Genomic DNA, 19,444 nt, shown 5'->3' with positions numbered 1-19,444 from the left:
CTTATACATTGCCAGTATATAAAATAATATTTATCTTTAAAAAAAAATTACTTACCCAGAGTTTATACAGATTTTCTATAAAAGTGTTACCAGTAAGTAGTGTATTCGTAATCCAATTTTTCTGAGGTGTATTATCAAAAGTGACAGCTGGCTAGTGTTTACACGATTATTAATAAATTACCTATTGTTTATGTCAAAACGCGATATTCTTTGAAACGTGTAATTCGAAATCAATACTTACACTCATGTGCGGTGCTAATCGAAAATTTCATTGCAAATCAACAAATGAAATGCCACTTTTGAAACCTTGACATAACCTGAATTTTTAAATGTTTTGAGTATGACTTGTCCCCTATTCTTATTTATACCATGTCGCTTAGTTCAAACAATAATAAGGAAACATTCAAGTTACTGGATGTCTCCAGCGAAACAGATTCTGATGTTTTACAACTGGAAATAGCCCCCAGAAAGAGAAGATTGAACAGGTAAGAACCTGTATATTATTTTGTTAAATTAATTTGTCCCTGTTCATTGATATATATTTATAACATTAGCTTATATTCATTTGTTTGAACTGCCAAATAAAAGCTAGATATGTAAATGTGTTTTTTTTTCCTAAAAAAAACTCATGATGCAGAAGTCACTAAAAGATCATAGACCTGTTTCTGTTGCGAAAGATTTAATATTATGTAATAATAAAAATATGCAATAAAAATCTAATTTAATCCTAATGTGAGCAGCAGGCAAGACATAAAAAAAAACATAATTATATTATCAACTAAATATCATGTGATGTCGCAGAAATGTGCCTGTAGGGTGAAGGGTTTGGGTGTTTTCACACTCTCTATGTTACGCGCTATTGATAAACTAATAATTTCTATTACAAAATTCAAAATGCTAGCAGTCAGATGTGGTGCAATGTGGAAAGGAACAATATCTTAGTTATATTATTTTTTGACATCTCATCAAAGATGAAGAAGAATATGGAAGTCTGGGCATTTACGGGGCTTACGACCATCATAGGCTGGTTTAAGTGATCACTTTACACACGTGTAACATTCACCAATTCTACCCATTATTGACAACCACACTACTCAAATTCTTGGAAATTCTATATATATGAACCAATTTAGAAACCTTGTTCATGAATCACTAGAACTTCACTAGAGACATCTATTGGTGAGATGTAAAGAAGGTTTTTACTAAGCAGAAACTCTTATATTAGTATGTGAGATCCGAATCCTGGAATCCACACACATGAGAAACGCCAGAAAATACCATTTTCATTTTTATTATTAAGCTTATAATTTGACCAGATAATTTATTTACAACATTTTGAGTGTGTCCAAATACTTGTTCACAAAATCTGGATTATCTCCAATTACAATAATTATTATAATTATCGTAATTGGAGATAATCCAGATTTTGTGAACAAGTATTTGGACACACTCAAAATGTTGTATCTTAGTTATACATTTAAGTTCATAATTGATGTGATTGAAAATTAAGTATAATTTCCTTTCGATAACCTATTACCGGATATATTGATCTCTAGCACATCATCCTTATGCACGTCACTGTGCCGTCTGCACATGTGGATACAAGAAGGGGAATTTTAAATTAATAATAATTATAAAATTGTGAACTCTTGTAGATTTTTATGCAGTAGCTTGTTGTAATGTTAGTGCAAGTATACAATCTTTTGTGTTTGTGTGCTTTGTCCGCCTCCTTGGTGTAATGGTTGGCGTGTTTAGCTACCATGCTGGGGGTCCCGGGTTCGATTACCAGAGGGGGGTGAACATAAATTTTAGTGATATTACACTCTTATATTTACTTAATATTACCCTGGACTGGTCCCTGAACCGCAGGAGTGATCACCTTGCCTTCATGTAAGTAACGATCAAGATAACACTGTGTCAATATGATGCAGTGCCCTATGCACCATTGGGTTCGTATAAGGGTTAGAGTTTCTTTTAAAAATATACACAGGTTATGATATATGTAATTATTTGACATGATGTTTATAGTTCTCTTATACTAATTAAGATGTTTCCCATATAAAGTGACAACTGTATAATTTTTTCCACATTTATTTTATTTGACCAGTGACCGGGTGTCGTTGTTACCGGCATCATCAGACTAGTCTTATCAGATGTCGGTAATGACCAAACCCGTTCAATGGTCAAATAAAATAAATGTAGAAATAACTTTGTAGTTGCAATTTTATTATTTAAATTGCAGTTCCACCAAGAAATTTTAGTACAAAACTTAAATCTAGGATTTTTCCACAATTTGTTTAGCCTAAAGATGTTAATCAATGAAATGCGATCTTACCTGACATTAATCATTCTAGCAGGAACGATTCCCAAACTATGCAGATATTTAAAATGACTAATACATTACCTTCTTCTTCCTTCAAACCCTTATCCGCACCTTAATAATGCATAGGGCACTGCATCATATAAACGGAGTGTTATCTTAATCGTTAACATATGAAGGAAAGGTGATCAGCCCTTAATACTGAATAAATATTAAAGTGAAAAAAATCACTTATGTTTATTTGACCCCCCCTGGGAATCGAACTCGGGACCTCCAGAACGGTAGCCGAGCGTGCTGACCATTACACTACGGAGGCAGACATATAATTAACAATGACGGAGTATATTATGTCAATTTAAATTAATCTATGGGTCTAGAACAGTTAAGAGTTGAAATCCGTTGGGTTTAGGTCAAAAGTTTTGGCATGATCCCGCATTCTGTATTTATTCTCTATGAAATTCGCGTAGTGGTCTATTTAATCAGATGGATCTGATATGTACCAAATGACAAGCTGATGAGTCGTAATTTCATAAATTCTATTGTGTAAAATAGGAATTCGTTTTTTATGTAGTAAATTGCCATTATCTTGCCATACAATTTCATGTAATAGTAGAACTAATTTCATTAATTGATTTTACAGTCATTTTGTAGTAATATATATCCATTTTTAATTTAACTTTTACTCGCTGAATACCACCATTTCGGAATAGTGGTATTTAGCAACTAAAATTTAAATTAAAAATAGAGCTAATTGTATATCTGTGTTATCTCTTTAAGGTAAAGGAATATGAGTCAGATTGCAAACAAATTATTAATGATTATACTCCGTATTTTGAAATCATTATCTTTATTTACTTGTTTATTTAATGCTATCTTGAATGAAGTTCTAGACTACAGAGATGATGTACAGATAAGGTTTGAAGAAGAAGAAAAAATGTGATTAAATGATATATTTAACTAACCAGGTTTTAAGTATCTACCCAACTATTTCATGGCACTTTAGGAGTATGTAGTATATCTTTTGATGATGCATTGGGCATTAAATCAGATTGATACTGTGTTAACTTGATTGTCAATTATATGAAAGGAAGGAATCAACATTACGCTTCAGATTCTTTGATATAGAAGTGATATGTACATATTTAAATAGATATACATAGATGATACAATTAAAGAAGTTCAGAGTGAAATGACCCATTGCGTATGAGAAAGGAAATGGAAGAGAAGAGTAATATAGGAAAGGATAACAGCAATGGCTAGGGTACTCCAAGTTGCATGAATGTACTAGTACGAGCTTCTGCAATCTGGACACAGTAATGTCCCTTGGGGACAACCTGTAGTATTTAACCTAACCTGCAACCTGCGTTTTATTTCTTTACCTCAGTTTTAGCGTAATAAATTGATTGATTTTACTTTTGTATTTTTTTCACAAAAATGTTGGTGTATGATGGTGTATGGTTATATATTGAAATTTATGTAAAAAATAAAAAAGGAAAATTGACTAACCATAAAGTAAATGCTTTCTTTTGGCCTTCTTCTTGTGTCCATTATTGAACAAAGGCCTCCCTGTTGGACTTCCACAGTTCTCTGTTGGACGCGACTCTCTTCCAGTGCAGACACGCCACTTTTCTTAATTTCGGTTATCGGACCATTTTGTCTGGGGCTTACCTACGCTTCTGCGTCCTGTTCTAGGCCCCAATCAAGCACCTTTTTTCTCAGACATACGCGCCACATGACCTAAATGCTTTAAATATGATTGATTTCAGATCGCGTCGTTCTCGCAGTAAGGCCCCGGTAGTGCACACGTGGTCGGAGCGATGGGGTCCTCGAGCCGCAGCGCTGGCCGCCAGTGCAGCCCTGCTGGCCTGGCTCGCTGCTCTATCCTGGGCTGCTGCGGCCCTCGCAGCCGACACGCACCGACTGGACGCCGCCCTGAGAGAAGGTGAGTCCACCCTATTGTATTGATGGAATGACAGTGCAAAAATATTTACATCATTTTTTTTTATTTGTTCGGGAATTGTACACTTTTACATTTACATTTAAAAAAGTATATAATAAAAAATAGTTACATTTATAAAAATGAAGCCAATCAAACAATTCGATAATTTTTGTAGCAGAAGACTTTTACTGATTTTCTACTTCGTCTATGTTGAGATATGAGTCAAAATCTATAATGTTGAAGGTTTCGGGTTTGATTCCCCGGGGGGGTCAAAATCAGCATGTGCCACTTTTCACTCTTATAATGTCATTGGTACCTAGGACGTAGGAAAGATCATCGTTCCTTCATTAATTAAAGATCAAGATAATAATGCTTGGATACAATGCAGTTCCCAAAGCACCATTGGGTGAGGATGATAAGGGTGAAGAATAATCTGAAGATTTGAAGTATAAACCTAAAAAAAGTTTTTTTAACCCTTATGGTAAAATTGTTCATTGAATGATATTTACATTTTTTTTATTTTTTTATTTTATTGAAAATCATCTTATTATCTACTTTACCAATAAAACGATAAATTAGATATTTGAGTTACTAATTCATTGGCTGTAATTTTTCTTCTTTTTTTTATATCACACTTTTGCAAATCAGTGTACATACATTTAAATATTTACTATAAATTTATTCTCTGTTCCTAAGCTAAAATAATAAGTACTTAGCCCACAAAATTATGTAATTAAAAAAATCAAGAAGAAACACCCAGGGTGTAAAATTATACTGAAATACCCATTCGTGAACTGTTCTAAATTATAATTGTTATCATGGTCACCCTTTGTTGATAGGTACTTGTAACATCCCTTTTTTCTATTTTTTCCATGCGGATTAAAAATATAAACCGTCTGGCAGCAGTTGTAGGGTTTCTTTTAAAAGAAAATCGTCAATTTACGTGTTAAAGATAATCAGCAAGCTAGTGGGTATAAATTTACGTCCATCTAATTCGAAAGGGGCGCGACCGCACCCCGCGTTAGACCGTGGTACGTTGACATAGTCTCTCTAATATTTTCCCTAGCCATTACTGCCATTCTCATATTCCTTCCTTCTTACCCTTATCCGCACCCAATGGTGCATAGGACACTGTATTCTATTGACGCAGTGTTATATTGATCGTTACCTACATGAAGGCAAGGTGATCACTTCTGCGCTTCAGGGACCAGTCCAGGGTTAGCGATCAAGTTAACGCCGCGTCGATTTGAGTCGGTGCCATATATACCATCTGAGTGCGGATAGAGTTGAAAGACGATAATAAAAATGAATATTTGAAAACGTGTCATTGGTACGAGAAATCCCAGCGAGGTAACAGTATTATTAATTTGAACTTTTTCTGCCTCCGCCTTGATGTAATGGTTATCATGTTTAGCTACCGTGCTGGAGGTCCCAAGTTCGATTCGCAGGGGGATGTGAAAATAAAAATTAGTTATTTTCACTCTAATATTTACTATAAAATTAATTTATTTTTATTTGTTATAAATAAAGAGAAATATTTGTGTTTTTATTGTTTACGCAAATATTTCAATTTTTCTGCGAGTCTAAGCGGCTCATTATTAGAAATAAGTATCAAATTGTGGTAGAGGTGTTCGAACCGAGAAACTCCGACCACCACTACAAACCACGGGACCACGGGACTACAAACTGACACATTACCCTGGACTGGTCCCTGAAGCGCAGGAGTCTTGCCTACATGTAAGTAACGATCAAGATAACACTGAGTATATACGATGGAGTGCCCTATGCACCATTGGGTACGGATAAGGGTTAGAAAAAAAAATATAAATAAACTTTTTTTTATTTTTTTTATTGATTTTTTTTTACAAAGTACATATTTTAATAATACAAAATAGTTGGTTAATATACAATATATAACGTTTCTACCTCTCTAATAAAGTAGATACTTTTGTTTAGAGAGGGAGTTCGTTTTACAATTATTATCGTTATCCGTACCCATTGGGTACGGAATACGGAAATAATAAGAAGAAAAATAAATAAACCATTGGGTACGGATAAAGGTTAGAAGAAAAATAAATAAAATATGTTATCGGAAAAGTCGTGCGGCTATATCGACGATCGGACGCGCGCGCACCTTTATCCTTGTGTATTATTTTTCAATCAGCCGCGCCGATTTCCGCGCAGCGAGCCTCCGGTCGGCAGTCGGCAGTACGGTCGGCGCTCTTCAGTCAGTCGCTCTTCAACCGCGGTTGTCCGGACATCCTGTCGCTACGCGTCTCGTCACATCTGACGACATTTTAACATTATTGTTATTTATTTTTTCCGGCCCAAACGGGCGAACTTGAACCCGTCGTGTCGGCGTGTTTTCAAACAAATTACTCGCTATCTGATTGGCCCAAGTGTTATTTTCATCGTGTAAGGTTAAAAAATATTCGATTGATTCATCTTCGCGTTTGGTCGTTTTCGACGGCGTGTTGTGATAAAACTACAATAAATCATTGTCATCTCGGGAAAATATTTTGAAAAATCTGAAAGAATTGTAGAAATCACATCGATTTCCCATCGGATCAAGAGTAAGATTGTTCTTTGATCGTATATAAGTTTGTATATTTGTTACAATTTTCAGTGGGTTGTTTTTATTAATAATAATATCGAAATATTCGAATTGTTCACTACCTTCGATCGTATGAATGTTTGTATACACCTAGAGATATTTAATATTTTAGTATACATATTTAGCGAGGTTAGAAAAAAAATGTGATAAAAATATCAGTCACCCTTCTAATGATGCATATATAAAAATATAATCATTAACAAAAATTATATTAAATATCGGGTTTGTGGTCCCCTGGTTTGTGTCGCGGACTCTTGAGTTAGAGTTTCTCGGTTCGAACCCACTCTACCACAGTTTGATACCTATTTCTAATAATGAGCCGCTTAGGCTCACAGAAATGGTATGAAATTGATGTATTTTTGTAAATAATAAAAACACAAATATTTCACTTAAAAAAAATAAATAATTAAATAGTCTTCTTCTTCAAACCCTTATTCGCACACCGATGTGCATAGGGTACTGCATCATATAAACGCAGTGTTATCTTGATCGTTAACACATGAAGGAAGGGTGATCAGCCCTCCGCCTTAGGACCAGTCAAGGGTAATATTGAATAAATATTAAATTGAAAAAATCACTATATTTGTTTGACCCCCCGAGAATCGAACCCGGGACCTCCAATACGGTACCCGAGCGTGCTGACTATCACACTACGAAGTCGGTTATATTTAATATTTTAGTATGTATGCATATCCAGCGAGGTTAGAAAAATATCAGTCGCCCTGCTGATCACGCAAAATATAATGTTTTAAAGAAATTAAAATTGAATAGTACATCATTTAAATTACGATAGGCTTCCTTATTCCGAAATATTGATGTGTAGGACATTGTGTTAAGTTAACCACACTACTCAATTTTTGGAACTGCTACATATTTTGATCAAATTCATAACCTAGTATATGTGAGTTCACAACATCCATCTATGTTGGAATAGAGAAAACTTTCATCAAGCAAAGACTCTCTCTATTTGTATGCAAGGTTCGAATCTTGGATTAAATTAACATACTTGAGCCCCGCTAGAAAACATGATTTAATTTTTTTATGTAGCTTGTAATTTGACTAGTTAAAAAAATGATAAAAAACAACAATTGTATTTATTTATTTAATATTTCATAAGCTTGTAGAAAATACACACTTTAATGGTGTTCACGACCGCGGAGTAAAATATTTATTAAAAATATGTAGTTCGATGGAAAATCTATTCTTATTTTTATAATCGTAACATGAGAGATAACGTTATCTTGACGTCAATATATAGAAAAAATGTTTCCCGTTATTATTATAGATTAGAAAAAAAAACTATTTATAGTTAAGTAAATGCAGATTCATACTTCATAGTAAGAAAAATAAAACATTGGTGATAAAAGCTAGCGCCATAAAAGAAGATATCACGAATATATATTCGGATGTTTCTATTTTATATCCATATAGATCTAAGAAGCGGTAATATCGAAAAATAACTAACTAACTAACCATCACGCCGCTTCACCGCAGGGGTAGGCAGAGAGAATAGAACGCCACACCACTCTATCTTTGCAAACATTCTTCGCCTCTTCCACGTTCACGCATTTCCTCATACATACCCGACGATTATTACGATTCCTAACCTGACCACTCTTAAGTATTTGGCATACCTGATCGTGCCAAGTTTTTCTTGGTCTTCCTCTGCTCCTTTTTCCAATTACCATTCGCTTCATAAATTTGTTTTACCGTTCTTTCCTCGCTTATTCATTCTACATGTCTACATCTCAACACACCTTTCTTAATTTATGTATTAATTTTAAATCAAACACAGATTTTTTGAGTCTACTAAGTTGTATTTTATTAACAAAAAACACATAAAAAATTATATTGTGACAATTGTTTCGCCTTGTTAGGGCATTATCAAACGAATGATAATGTTTGATAATGCCCTAACAAGGCTAAACAATTGTCACAATATAATTTTTTATGTGTTTTTTGTTAATAAAATACAACTTAGTAGACTCAAAAAATCTGTGTTTGATTTAAAATTAATACATAAATTAAAATGGAGTTCTACAAATTAAACGCCAAGTCAATAAATACACCTTTCTTAATTTTATCGATAATGCTTATCTCAGCTTTGCATTCCTTCCTTATTTCACTATTCGAACATCCATCGTCGTTTTGTCGCACATTCTTCTGAGAGAATAATATTGAAATAAGTTTTTAATGTCTGTATATAAGTGATGTGTTGAGATCAAGTATGTTAGTGTTGAAATTATGCGTATGGAAGATTAGTTAGTATGTCTCAAGCCTATATGATTAAAAAATAATAATCTTAAATTATTTCTACAAATAGATTCTTCAGTTCGATTTTAATGACAAAAAAGCGGCATCGAACACGACAATTTTATTTATTTATATACGTTTTTACTATTGAACTTGTATTTTTGTTCTGTTTTTTATACAAAATTCAATATTATCTACAATTAATACAATGTACTGAATCACAATCGGGTAACTGAAAATGCAACGAATCCCAATTTGGTAGCTGAAAAATAATAAAATATGTAATTTTAATAATAATAATAAAACCCTTACCGCACCCCGATGGTGCATAGGGCACTACTTCATATAAACGCAGTGTTATCTCGATCGATTACACATGAAGGAAAGGTGATCAGCCCTCCACATTAGGTACCAGTCAGTCCAGTGTAATATTGTATTGTAAAAATAATAAAATTTAAATTCACATAAATTTACGAGATTCTTTTTGCTTTATGTTACAACTTTTGTCTTTATTTCACATACTTGACATGTCGCTCACTCCTTTCAACAACGTCATATATCAAAAATCGACAATTTTCAGTTGTGCATTTTTTCGGAATGCCCAGAAAATAACTATATCCCAACAAAAGTGGCATATTTTTAACTTAATATTTACCCGCTACAGGGCAAAAAGTGTTGTTTTTGCATTTTGAAGAAAAGGTATTGTTTAATTATTTTTTTAAAAATACTAAATATTTTTCAAATGGAGAAAAAACATTCAGGTTTACCTAAAAAGATCTGTTGCACAGTAAAAAGTTCAATAAGTGGCTTGATATTTATTTTTTAATACATTGCATTATATTTTTAAACTTTAAAAACGATCTCCTGAAAAATCAAGTTTTTTTTTATATATAACGTTGTTGAAAGGAGTGAGCGATATAAATACGCAACCAGTACCTACCCTACCTTACTGATTAGTACCAGCTTACCTTAATACCCACCTCTACTGCCTAATTAATTCTCTGTGCATGCTACTGCTTGCATGGTGTGGACGTTTATAAAGAAAAACTAGCCCAGATACATTGTAATGTAATATCAAAGTATGGTTTCGCTTGTTTTCGTGAATGTTCCTAAATAAAATAAATAATAATAAGGTACATATTACAAATGATTGTCTTTTTTGTTATTTTTTCTGCTTGCTATGCAGTCAAGCGAAATATCCTTGAATCGAATCGGACGTAATATTGTAATTTTTAAGGAGTTCTGTTCAAGAGAACTGTATCCATTTTAGTAAGCCTACAATTTATGCAGGCTAATACAAACCCTTTGCAGAGTTAAGTTAAATTTATGAATCGGTCTTCGTATTACCAGCAGTTCGCTATTTTGGAGATAAATGTTGATCGTTTGTTGGTCGATTGAATGCTTCATAAAATACATTTTTAATGCAGATTTTTAATGGCGCGATGGGTATTGGCGGTTTTTTCAGTGTTAAATTGAAACGACCAAGGTCAAAAATATATGTTATACACAACATTTTGTTGTTATTGAGAAAATGTATTTTTAATGGACACCGCGTTTTTCTAAACGTTGTTGAAGAGGTGATTGAAAACTTTGTGACTCGTAGCAGCATCTCCTGGTTTTTTGCTCTGATTTATTGAGTAATGTTGGCTTTTAAAGCGTCTGAGGCCTATTACGAAAACCCTAGCCTTTAAATGTTTTTAAAGGGTTGGTTACATCTGATGATGACTTCATTCAAATCTATTTAATACATTAAAAACATTGTTAACTTTGTGGTATGGTAATATAACACTTCCTTATCATTCACCGTTCACTTTGTGTAATACTACATATAAAAACACTACTTTATGACTACATGTAGTACATCTGACCTAATGATGGAACGATTAATCCGAAACCGATAGTCATGAAGTAGTGTTTATTTTATTAAAAAAGTGGTATTATACAAAGTGAACGATGAATGATAAGGAAAACGTCATTAAAATCACCTTGTCGGGATACAAGTCGTCCAGGAAGTATGTTTCTTAGAGCAGTCATGCAAATTCGTTCGGTATGGCTTGTTATTCCATCTTGTTGGAACCATAAACCGTTGTTTCCAAAAAATATTTTTGTTGTAAAATTTCATATGTCATGTCGTTTCAATAATTTATGTTTTTGACCTTGGCCGTTTCATTAAAACACCCAAAAAATCACTCTGAAAACCATCAATACCAATTGTGCCACCCTATATATACTCGTATATCCATTCGATTTGTGTGGACAAGACACAAACATACGGCATTGATCCAGTGATACATGAAAGTCGATATCACCGGCGTACGTGTGTCGAAAACTTAATGAATTTCAAAACGAAATTTACATATGTATATCTTTTCATAAATGCGGTAGCAAAAAGCGAAAAAGTTTGTCTGTACGTCATTCCAAATTTGTTTTAAAGAATGTATGTACCAATTTGAATAAACCCAATGTCATGTTTTTGCGTATTTTTAAAAACAATCGTAACGTCTAGATTACAGCGCAATAGTTTTTCAGTCGCTGAAAATACTCGGTATGAAAAAGGTTTTCCCTATCTGTCTCTGAATAAGAGGTTCAGTACTCCTTACGGCGTGTGCTTGAATGTATGCTAGGGGTGGGTGGTGGATAGTGGCGGGTAGAGATAGAGAGAGGGGACCATCCCCCTAGTTCGTCCCGCGGTGTCTGTATGCTACTGCGACTGGATGACGCCATCCTGCTAATGGGGAATCTGCCTTAAGTCGATTATCTTCTCGGAATAATGAAATCTCGAATATATCTTTATACATTTTGACAATATTTCTATCTTACATTACGACAAAAGCATACGTTCAAGTTGTCATTGTTATGTTAGTACAGTGAACTCCCCTATAACGTTGCGATAGGAACCGGGTTATCACGGGAAACATTATTAGGGGTAAATGTTTTAAATTGCATTTTTACATTTTAACCAGCAGAATTAACTGAAATGAGTAATTTAAAATACAATTTAAAAATATTAACGCCCTACAATGATCCCTTCGACAAAGTGGTACTTATCTCAACGTTATAGGGGGGTTTATTGTATACATTTACTCAGCGAGATTTAAGTTTACCGGTTCTGAGACGTACCCGTCTCTTCATCAGAAAAATCCTTCTTGCATCAATATTTTTAAAGGTATTAAATTTAGTATTAAATACCTTAACAAAATATATTCCATCATTCTTATAACCTTTGCGGTTTTAAATTGGCCGTTTTGTTTTTGTTGTGTTCTTATTTTTACGGTGTCCAAATCTGCTAACGCGACACGTACTATCACAAAAAATGTCGATTGGTATACGTTTTGTGATGTAAGTCTATCTCAGTACTATTTGACATCTTCCAGCAGTTGATTATACTCATTGAATTACAAAACAAATATGAGACAAGCTGTTTGCAAAAGGCAAAAATATCAACAATAACAACAATAAAAAATAATAAAAAAGACTCCTACGCAAAATTGAAAATACATGTTTTTTTAAGTAACTGATTTTTGTGCAGGATTCTCACATAATAGTATTTTTCTCACCAGATTTGAATGTATTTTAAATTAAAATATAGTTCCTTCTTCAACGTCCCAAGAACACAACTCTAAACGTTAGACTTAGCTTCACATACGGTCTTTGAAAATGATGCGGAATGCATCGAAACACGTGTCACAATAGATTTGAAGAATTATTGGTATTAACTAAGTTAAACTTAAATTAAAAATGGGTAGATTTATTTTCAATTGGTCTGGGTGTTTGTGATGTGTTTTTCACATTTACCTTCCCTATCCTACCTACAGACAAGCCTCTAAAAGAAAAGGCTTTGCGGGAAAATTTCATGATTATAAATTTACCGAATTCTGTGTCTGAAGTAATGGTACTTTAACTATCGTATTTTGTAGATAGTAAAAATGTTTTTTTTTGTATGAAAAGTGGAGATGATTTTGAATGACCTTCCCCTAAGTGCATCGTGTAATTTCGCCGCTGTGCACGAGAGAGCGCCTTTTGACGCCACTCGACAAACGCGTGCAGTCAACTATAACCGACGGGGAATCCGTCCACGATAGCGTGCATTTTCCGACGTTTTTCCGTTAAACTTGACGTTTTTAAACCTTAAACGGACGGCTCTAGGGACGCTTATTCAACGCTGAGAGGGACCTTTCAGCGTTGAATGAAAGCAGCCGGAATATCGCTGAATTGCGTTCCCAGTTGGCGTGACGTCACTATTCTCCTTCAAGATTATAAATATAGTATAAACAAAAATTATATACAGCATTTTGAACGTGTCCAAATACGTGTTCACAAATCTGCATTATCTACATTTTTTAATTTTTTTAAAATTTCTTATATATAGATTTACATATATTTTATCTGCATTTTGGCTCTTTGGGCATAGCCTTAATTAGGAGTATTATTTTACATTATTTTTAACATCTCAACATAGATGAAGAAGAATATGGAAGTCTGGGCATTTACAGGGCTTCCGACCGTCATAGGCTGGCTTTTTGGTGATCACTTTACACGCGTGTAACATTCACCAATTCTAGCCATGATTGACGATCAGAATTTGATCAATACATCTAGAAGTTTCGAGAATTTCAGTAGTGTGGTTGTTAATCATGGGTAGAATTGGTGAATGTTACACGTGTGTAAAGTGATCACTTAAACCGGCCTATGACGGTCGTAAGCCCTTTAAAAATGCCAATACTTCCATATTCTTCTTCATCTATGTTGAGATGTCAAAAATAATGTTAAAAATTATATTTTTCATTTCATTACCCTGTTACATTTCACCGCATCAATTTCCCAGGGGGTGTCATAATAATTTGACGGATATATGTCACCCTTAATCCCATAACGATGTTCTCCAAAATGCTTATTTATATCTGCGTCGCCGATGACAAATTCGAGTCTAAATTTACAAAATTGTATATAAATACAAATAATTTATATTTATTTTACTTTTTTGATTTCTGAAAAATATTATACGTATTACAAAATATCGGTTTCCTTTTTGAAAATGTCAAACACACCCGATACCTGTGCTAAAAATAGCGGAAATTGATGCCGCAAAGATAAATCGACGACGAGTGACATAACAGGGTTCCGTTTTTTATTATGACTTATTTTGCTATGTAATAATCGCTAACAACATTCGTTAAGTTGCAACTTAATTTTCTCTAAATCCAGGTAACATTTTACACATTGATTATTAAGCATACATCACAAACACCCAGACCAATTGAAAATAAATCTTTCTTGAATTCATTTTGCGATTGGCGGGGATCGAACCTGCGACGGCAGTTTCGCAGTCGAGCGTCTAGCCAACTACGCCACAGCGCCTGCCTTTTATTACCAAGCACATATTTTCTTTACAACCACTTTTATATTTTTATAATATTATTCCAACCGATTTAGACAAGCACTTTGTTTCTTCAGGGATGGATACGTACTAAGATATGGATAAGTACGTATACATCTCTAAAGAAGACAAGGTGCTTATCGAAACCGGTTGAAAAAATAAAATAAAAAATTAAAGTATAATTTATATTTGAAGCACTAACTTTGTTGTTTTCATTTTATAATTAAAATGTTACTTTGTTTTAAAGTTACTAGAAATATTTTAAAACAAAGTTACATTTTAATTATATAATGAAAATAACAAAAAAAAATAAAAATCACTAGAAATATTTTGTTATAACTTAATTATAATGTCTACCGGTTTCGAAGCCTACCGCTTCTTTATCAAGACTGATAAGTAGTGATTTTGAAACAAAGTTGCATTTTAATTATAAACATAAAAGATTATAGTTAAAAACAAAGTTTGTAATTTATTATTTTACCAAGTATTTTCATTTGATTCAACAGAAATATATTTCTGCTTTTGTTTGCTTTTTCTCTTTTGTAGAAATAATGTTTTCAGAAAGTTCGGCTTCTTTTCAGTCGCTTTTTCAGCCTTTCAGTATAATTGGATTACTTTTGAGAAAGAGCGAAGCAAATGTATGTAAAGGTATTAAAGAGCTGATTCAGTAACTTCATAGCGGAGTTATCTGATAAAACATTTATCCAATTTTCTTTTGCTGCGTCAAAAAAAATGGATGATTATTTTTTTGTTTTCACATGTATTTTCAGTAGCGCAAAAACCGCAAAGATTCGAGAAATTTATTTACTTAATGTATGCAGATTTATGCATCGTTTAAATTTTGTTTACGCATTTTCTTACAAAAAAGGTGTGAGATGGTTTGGACGTGTGGAACGAATGAGTGAGGAAATAACGGTGAAATAAATTTATAAGGTGCGTGTAGTTCGGTAAAGGAACAGAGGAAGACCGAGAAAAACTTGGCACGATCAGTTATGCCAAATATTTGAAGGCGGTCAGGTCAGGAGAATCGGCAGATATGTATGAGGAGATGCATGAATGTGGAAAGGGCGAAGAATGTTTGCAAAAAAAAAAACAAAGTTGTGTGGCGTTCTATTCTCTCTACTTACCCTAGCGGGAAAGCGTGATGGTTAATTACAGTAAACCCCCCTATACCGTTGACATAGGAACCGCGTTATTGGAGGGATCGTAATAGGGGATTATGTTTTAAATTGTATTTTTACATTTTGACCAGCCGAAATAACTGAAATGAGTCAAATACAATTTCATAACATTTACTCCCTATAACGTTCTCTCCAAAAAGGCGGTAGTTATCTTAACGTTATAGGAGGGGTTACTGTAGTTTATAATTAATACCATATTAAGCGAGATGTGGCATTTTAAATACCACATAAATTGAGTTGCTTCACTCGTTCCAATTCTAATCAAGGATCTAATGGAATTCTTCGGTGATATACTCACCAGTCTCTAGCATAGCACAGCACAGCACAGCACAGCACACGGTACCAATATGGGACGTGAGCTGTAAATATTAACGGCAAGATGCCTATATCCGACCCATATTACACCCTCATATGTACACCTTAATGGTTCCATTTAATTCACCTTAGCATCGGCCTCCTAGTGTAATGTTTTTTTAATATTATTTTTGATGAATAACTCCTAGCGTAGCGTGGTTTTTTTTTAAATAAGTATTTTCAATAAATATTTATCGTTCATTAAAATTGATCAACGATGAATATGGGAATTGCGATATCTTCCACTCGACATTTAAGTCGATATTCATATCGTGGTGTGTCCCCATTTTCACACAATTTGTCTTTGGCTTGAGCTTTGATCATTCCCTTTTCCCCTTTTCCTCGCTCCTGCCCGCTTCCAGGTACTTATATTAAATTACAAATGTGAAATTTTGTAACTGGAATGGTACAAATACCCTTTTTGTGTTACTCGTTAATGCAAATGTATTTATGTAACTGTTCTGTAAAATAATAGTGTTTCCTAATGAATAAATTAATAATAACCCGCAAAGCCTCTACTTTTAAAAACTTGTCTGCTGGTAGGATAGTAAGGATAGGGAAAGTAAATGTGAAAAATGCATCACAAACAATTGAAAATAAATATTTCTTCAATTTATTTTGCACTTGGCGGTATTCGAACCTTCAACGCCAATTTCGAGTAAATGTGAAAAATGTATCACAAACAATTGAAAATAAATATTTCTTCAATTTATTTTGCTCTTGGCGGTAATCGAACCGTCGAACGAATGACGACGACACAGTCGAGCGTCTCCCCAACTAAGCCACGGCGCCTGCCACGCACGCAAATTCGTTAACACGCATAATCTTCTGAGTAATAGCATTTTTATAGCATTCAGTCTACCTACATTCCTTGTTTTGACAACTCCACGCTTCACTTTGGTACGTTAGAGGTGGTAACAGGACTCCGTTGTGCACTATTAGTACAGCTTCCGCAGTTAAGTTGTTTTCTTAGAAGAGTAAAAATAATATTATAAAAATAGAAATATATCATATAATAAATAGATATTTTTTTATAATTTATATTTGAAGCGCTAACGTTGTGATTTTCCATTTTATAATTAAATGTAACTTTGTTTTAAAATCACTATAAATATTTTATTATAACTTTAAGACATTATAATTAAGTTATAATAAATTATTTATAGTGATTTTAAAACAAAGTTACCTTTTAATTATAGATATTTTTTTCTTAACATAAAAATAAAATGAATATTTTTATTTGAAGGCATTCCCGCGATTTAATTTGGAAGGTACGAAGTTGAAGTTAAAAATAAATATTTTCATTACCTTTATAGCGTGGGTGTGTGTGGGACGACCTTATGAATTTTTGGCTAGTTTTTAAACCTTCGTTTGAGCAGATTTTATTCTGAACGTGCGCTAATTTAATAAGTAGTGAACACTTTCACCTGTATCTGAAATTGTAAACTTTTTGTAATAAAAATTATTTATTTATCGTCCGACTAATCTAAACAGAGCAATACAGTGGAACTCCGGAAATCCGAACTCCGGAAATCATGAATCCCAACAATGAAAAGATTTTGAAGAAAAATATTTAAAAAACACACAGACTGAAGAACATATTAATTATTACTGTCTTCTGCTTGGTGTAGGCCTCGTGGCCTGTGTTTAAGAAAGATTAACCTCTTGCGATATCGATTCCCAGCTGTCAATCCATCTCTTTGGTGATCTGCCCGTTTTTTTCATATGTTTTATTTATCTATTATTATTACATAAATTATTACTTGGTGTGTTTCTGAATATTTGTTCACTCAGGAGTCACTTCTATTGATATCTCTACAATGCAAAGTCTATATAGATAAAGAAGAATATGGAAGTCTGGGTGTTTACAGGGCTTACGACCTGTCAAAGGCTTGCTTAAGTGACTACTTTACACACGTGTAACATTCACCATTCTGATAAAAAAATACTCCTTAATGGAGAAACCCAGATTTGTGAACAAGTATTTGAACACACTCAAAATGTTGTGAAATTCATATTATTATTATTATTATTTTTGTTATTTTTTAAAAATAATATGAAAAATAACTCCTATCTTCTTCTTCTTCATCTTCTTGCTCAATGCTGAGCGTCGTGGTCTTCTGGAATGTCAGGCACTTGGTGCACAAGTCCTCTCCATTCTTCCCGGTCCTGGGCCAACTTGATGGCAGCGTTTAGCGAGGATCCGGTTAATTCCTTTATTTGGTCTGTCCATCTTGTTGGAGACCGTCCTCTCGCCCGCTTGCCTTCAACTGTACCTGTTACTACCAGTTTTTCAAGACTCTTCTCGTTCTTTCTGGCGATATGCCCAAAGTAAGACAGAATCCTTTTCCTGCAAGTCGTGGAGAGTCTTTCTGTCACTGACAGTTCGCGGAGAATGGAGACGTTTGTGCGTCTTGCAGTCCAAGGAATGCGCAGCATCCTCCTCCAGCACCACATTTCAAACACATCCAGCATATGTCTTTCCTTTTTCCTCAGTGTCCATGTTTCCACTCCATACAGCGCAATGGAGAATACAAGAGATTTCACTAGACGGGTTTTCGTTCTCCTCAGTATGGACCGATTTTTCCATATCTTCGCCAGACTAGACATTGCTGATTTTGCCATTCCAATTCTTCTCCGGACCTCTGCTTCACAGCCTCCGTCTTTAGAAATGAGTGCACCTAAATAGATAAAGTCGTCCACTTCTTCATAATCCCTTAAAGAATTGTTCCTTATCAGGGTGCCGAATCGGTCGATGACAAGAACCTTGGTTTTACTTTTGTTTATTTGAAGTCCTAAATGCTGGCTTTCTATTTCGACTCTATGGAGGAGTTCAGCCATTTCGTCCTCATTGTTGGCTATTAGCGTTGTGTCGTCTGCAAACCTTATATTGGAGATCTTTTTGCCCCCTACTGATACGCCACCTTCCCACCCGTCTAGTACTTTCCTCATTATATATTCTCCATATATATTAAAGAGATCAGGAGACAGTATACACCCTTGTCTCACGCCTTTTTGTACTTGAAATGACTCTGAGAGGAAATTATCAACTCTTACCGATGCCAAATTTTGTACGTATAAGTTGTGAATAAGAACTATCAACTGTCTTGGTACACCCATTGCTTCCAAAACCTTCCACAGGCAATTCCAATTCACGCAGTCAAAAGCCTTTGTATAATCAATAAAGCAAAGTACGACCGGAACCTTGAACTCCCGACTTTTCTCGATTATTTGTCTTATGTTCAAGATTTGCTCACGTGTACCCTTGCCTTTGACGAATCCAGCTTGCTCAATTGAAATTTGCCAGTCGAGGTAGTGTTTTAGCCTTGCTTTTAATATGTGTAGCAATATTTTGCTGGCATGAGAGATGAGTGAGACAGTTCGATAGTTTTCACACTTTAGCGTA

The 19,444-nt window shown here is 34.1% G+C and overlaps 1 protein-coding gene across 1 annotated transcript in view; it reads left to right on the top strand.

Moving 5' to 3' along the window:
* The first annotated feature begins 101 nt into the window (after window positions 1-101).
* Window positions 102-19,444, top strand: part of LOC148300488 (uncharacterized) — a 39,899-nt gene continuing 20,556 nt past the window's right edge. Inside the window, exons 1-2 of the mRNA XM_088274690.1 lie at window positions 102-485; window positions 4,087-4,262. Of these exons, the coding sequence (XP_088130816.1) occupies window positions 370-485; window positions 4,087-4,262 (292 nt within the window). The 5' untranslated portion in view covers window positions 102-369. The remainder of the gene's footprint in view (window positions 486-4,086; window positions 4,263-19,444) is intronic.

This window comes from Brachycentrus maculatus, unplaced genomic scaffold (genome assembly GCF_059751285.1).
Source record: "Brachycentrus maculatus isolate JH-2025_06_01 unplaced genomic scaffold, ASM5975128v1 h1tg000706l, whole genome shotgun sequence".
In the NCBI taxonomy this organism is placed as follows: domain Eukaryota; kingdom Metazoa; phylum Arthropoda; class Insecta; order Trichoptera; family Brachycentridae; genus Brachycentrus; species Brachycentrus maculatus.
The sequence above is the reverse complement of the archived record's forward strand: the minus strand, read 5'-3'. Positions and strand labels throughout refer to the sequence as shown.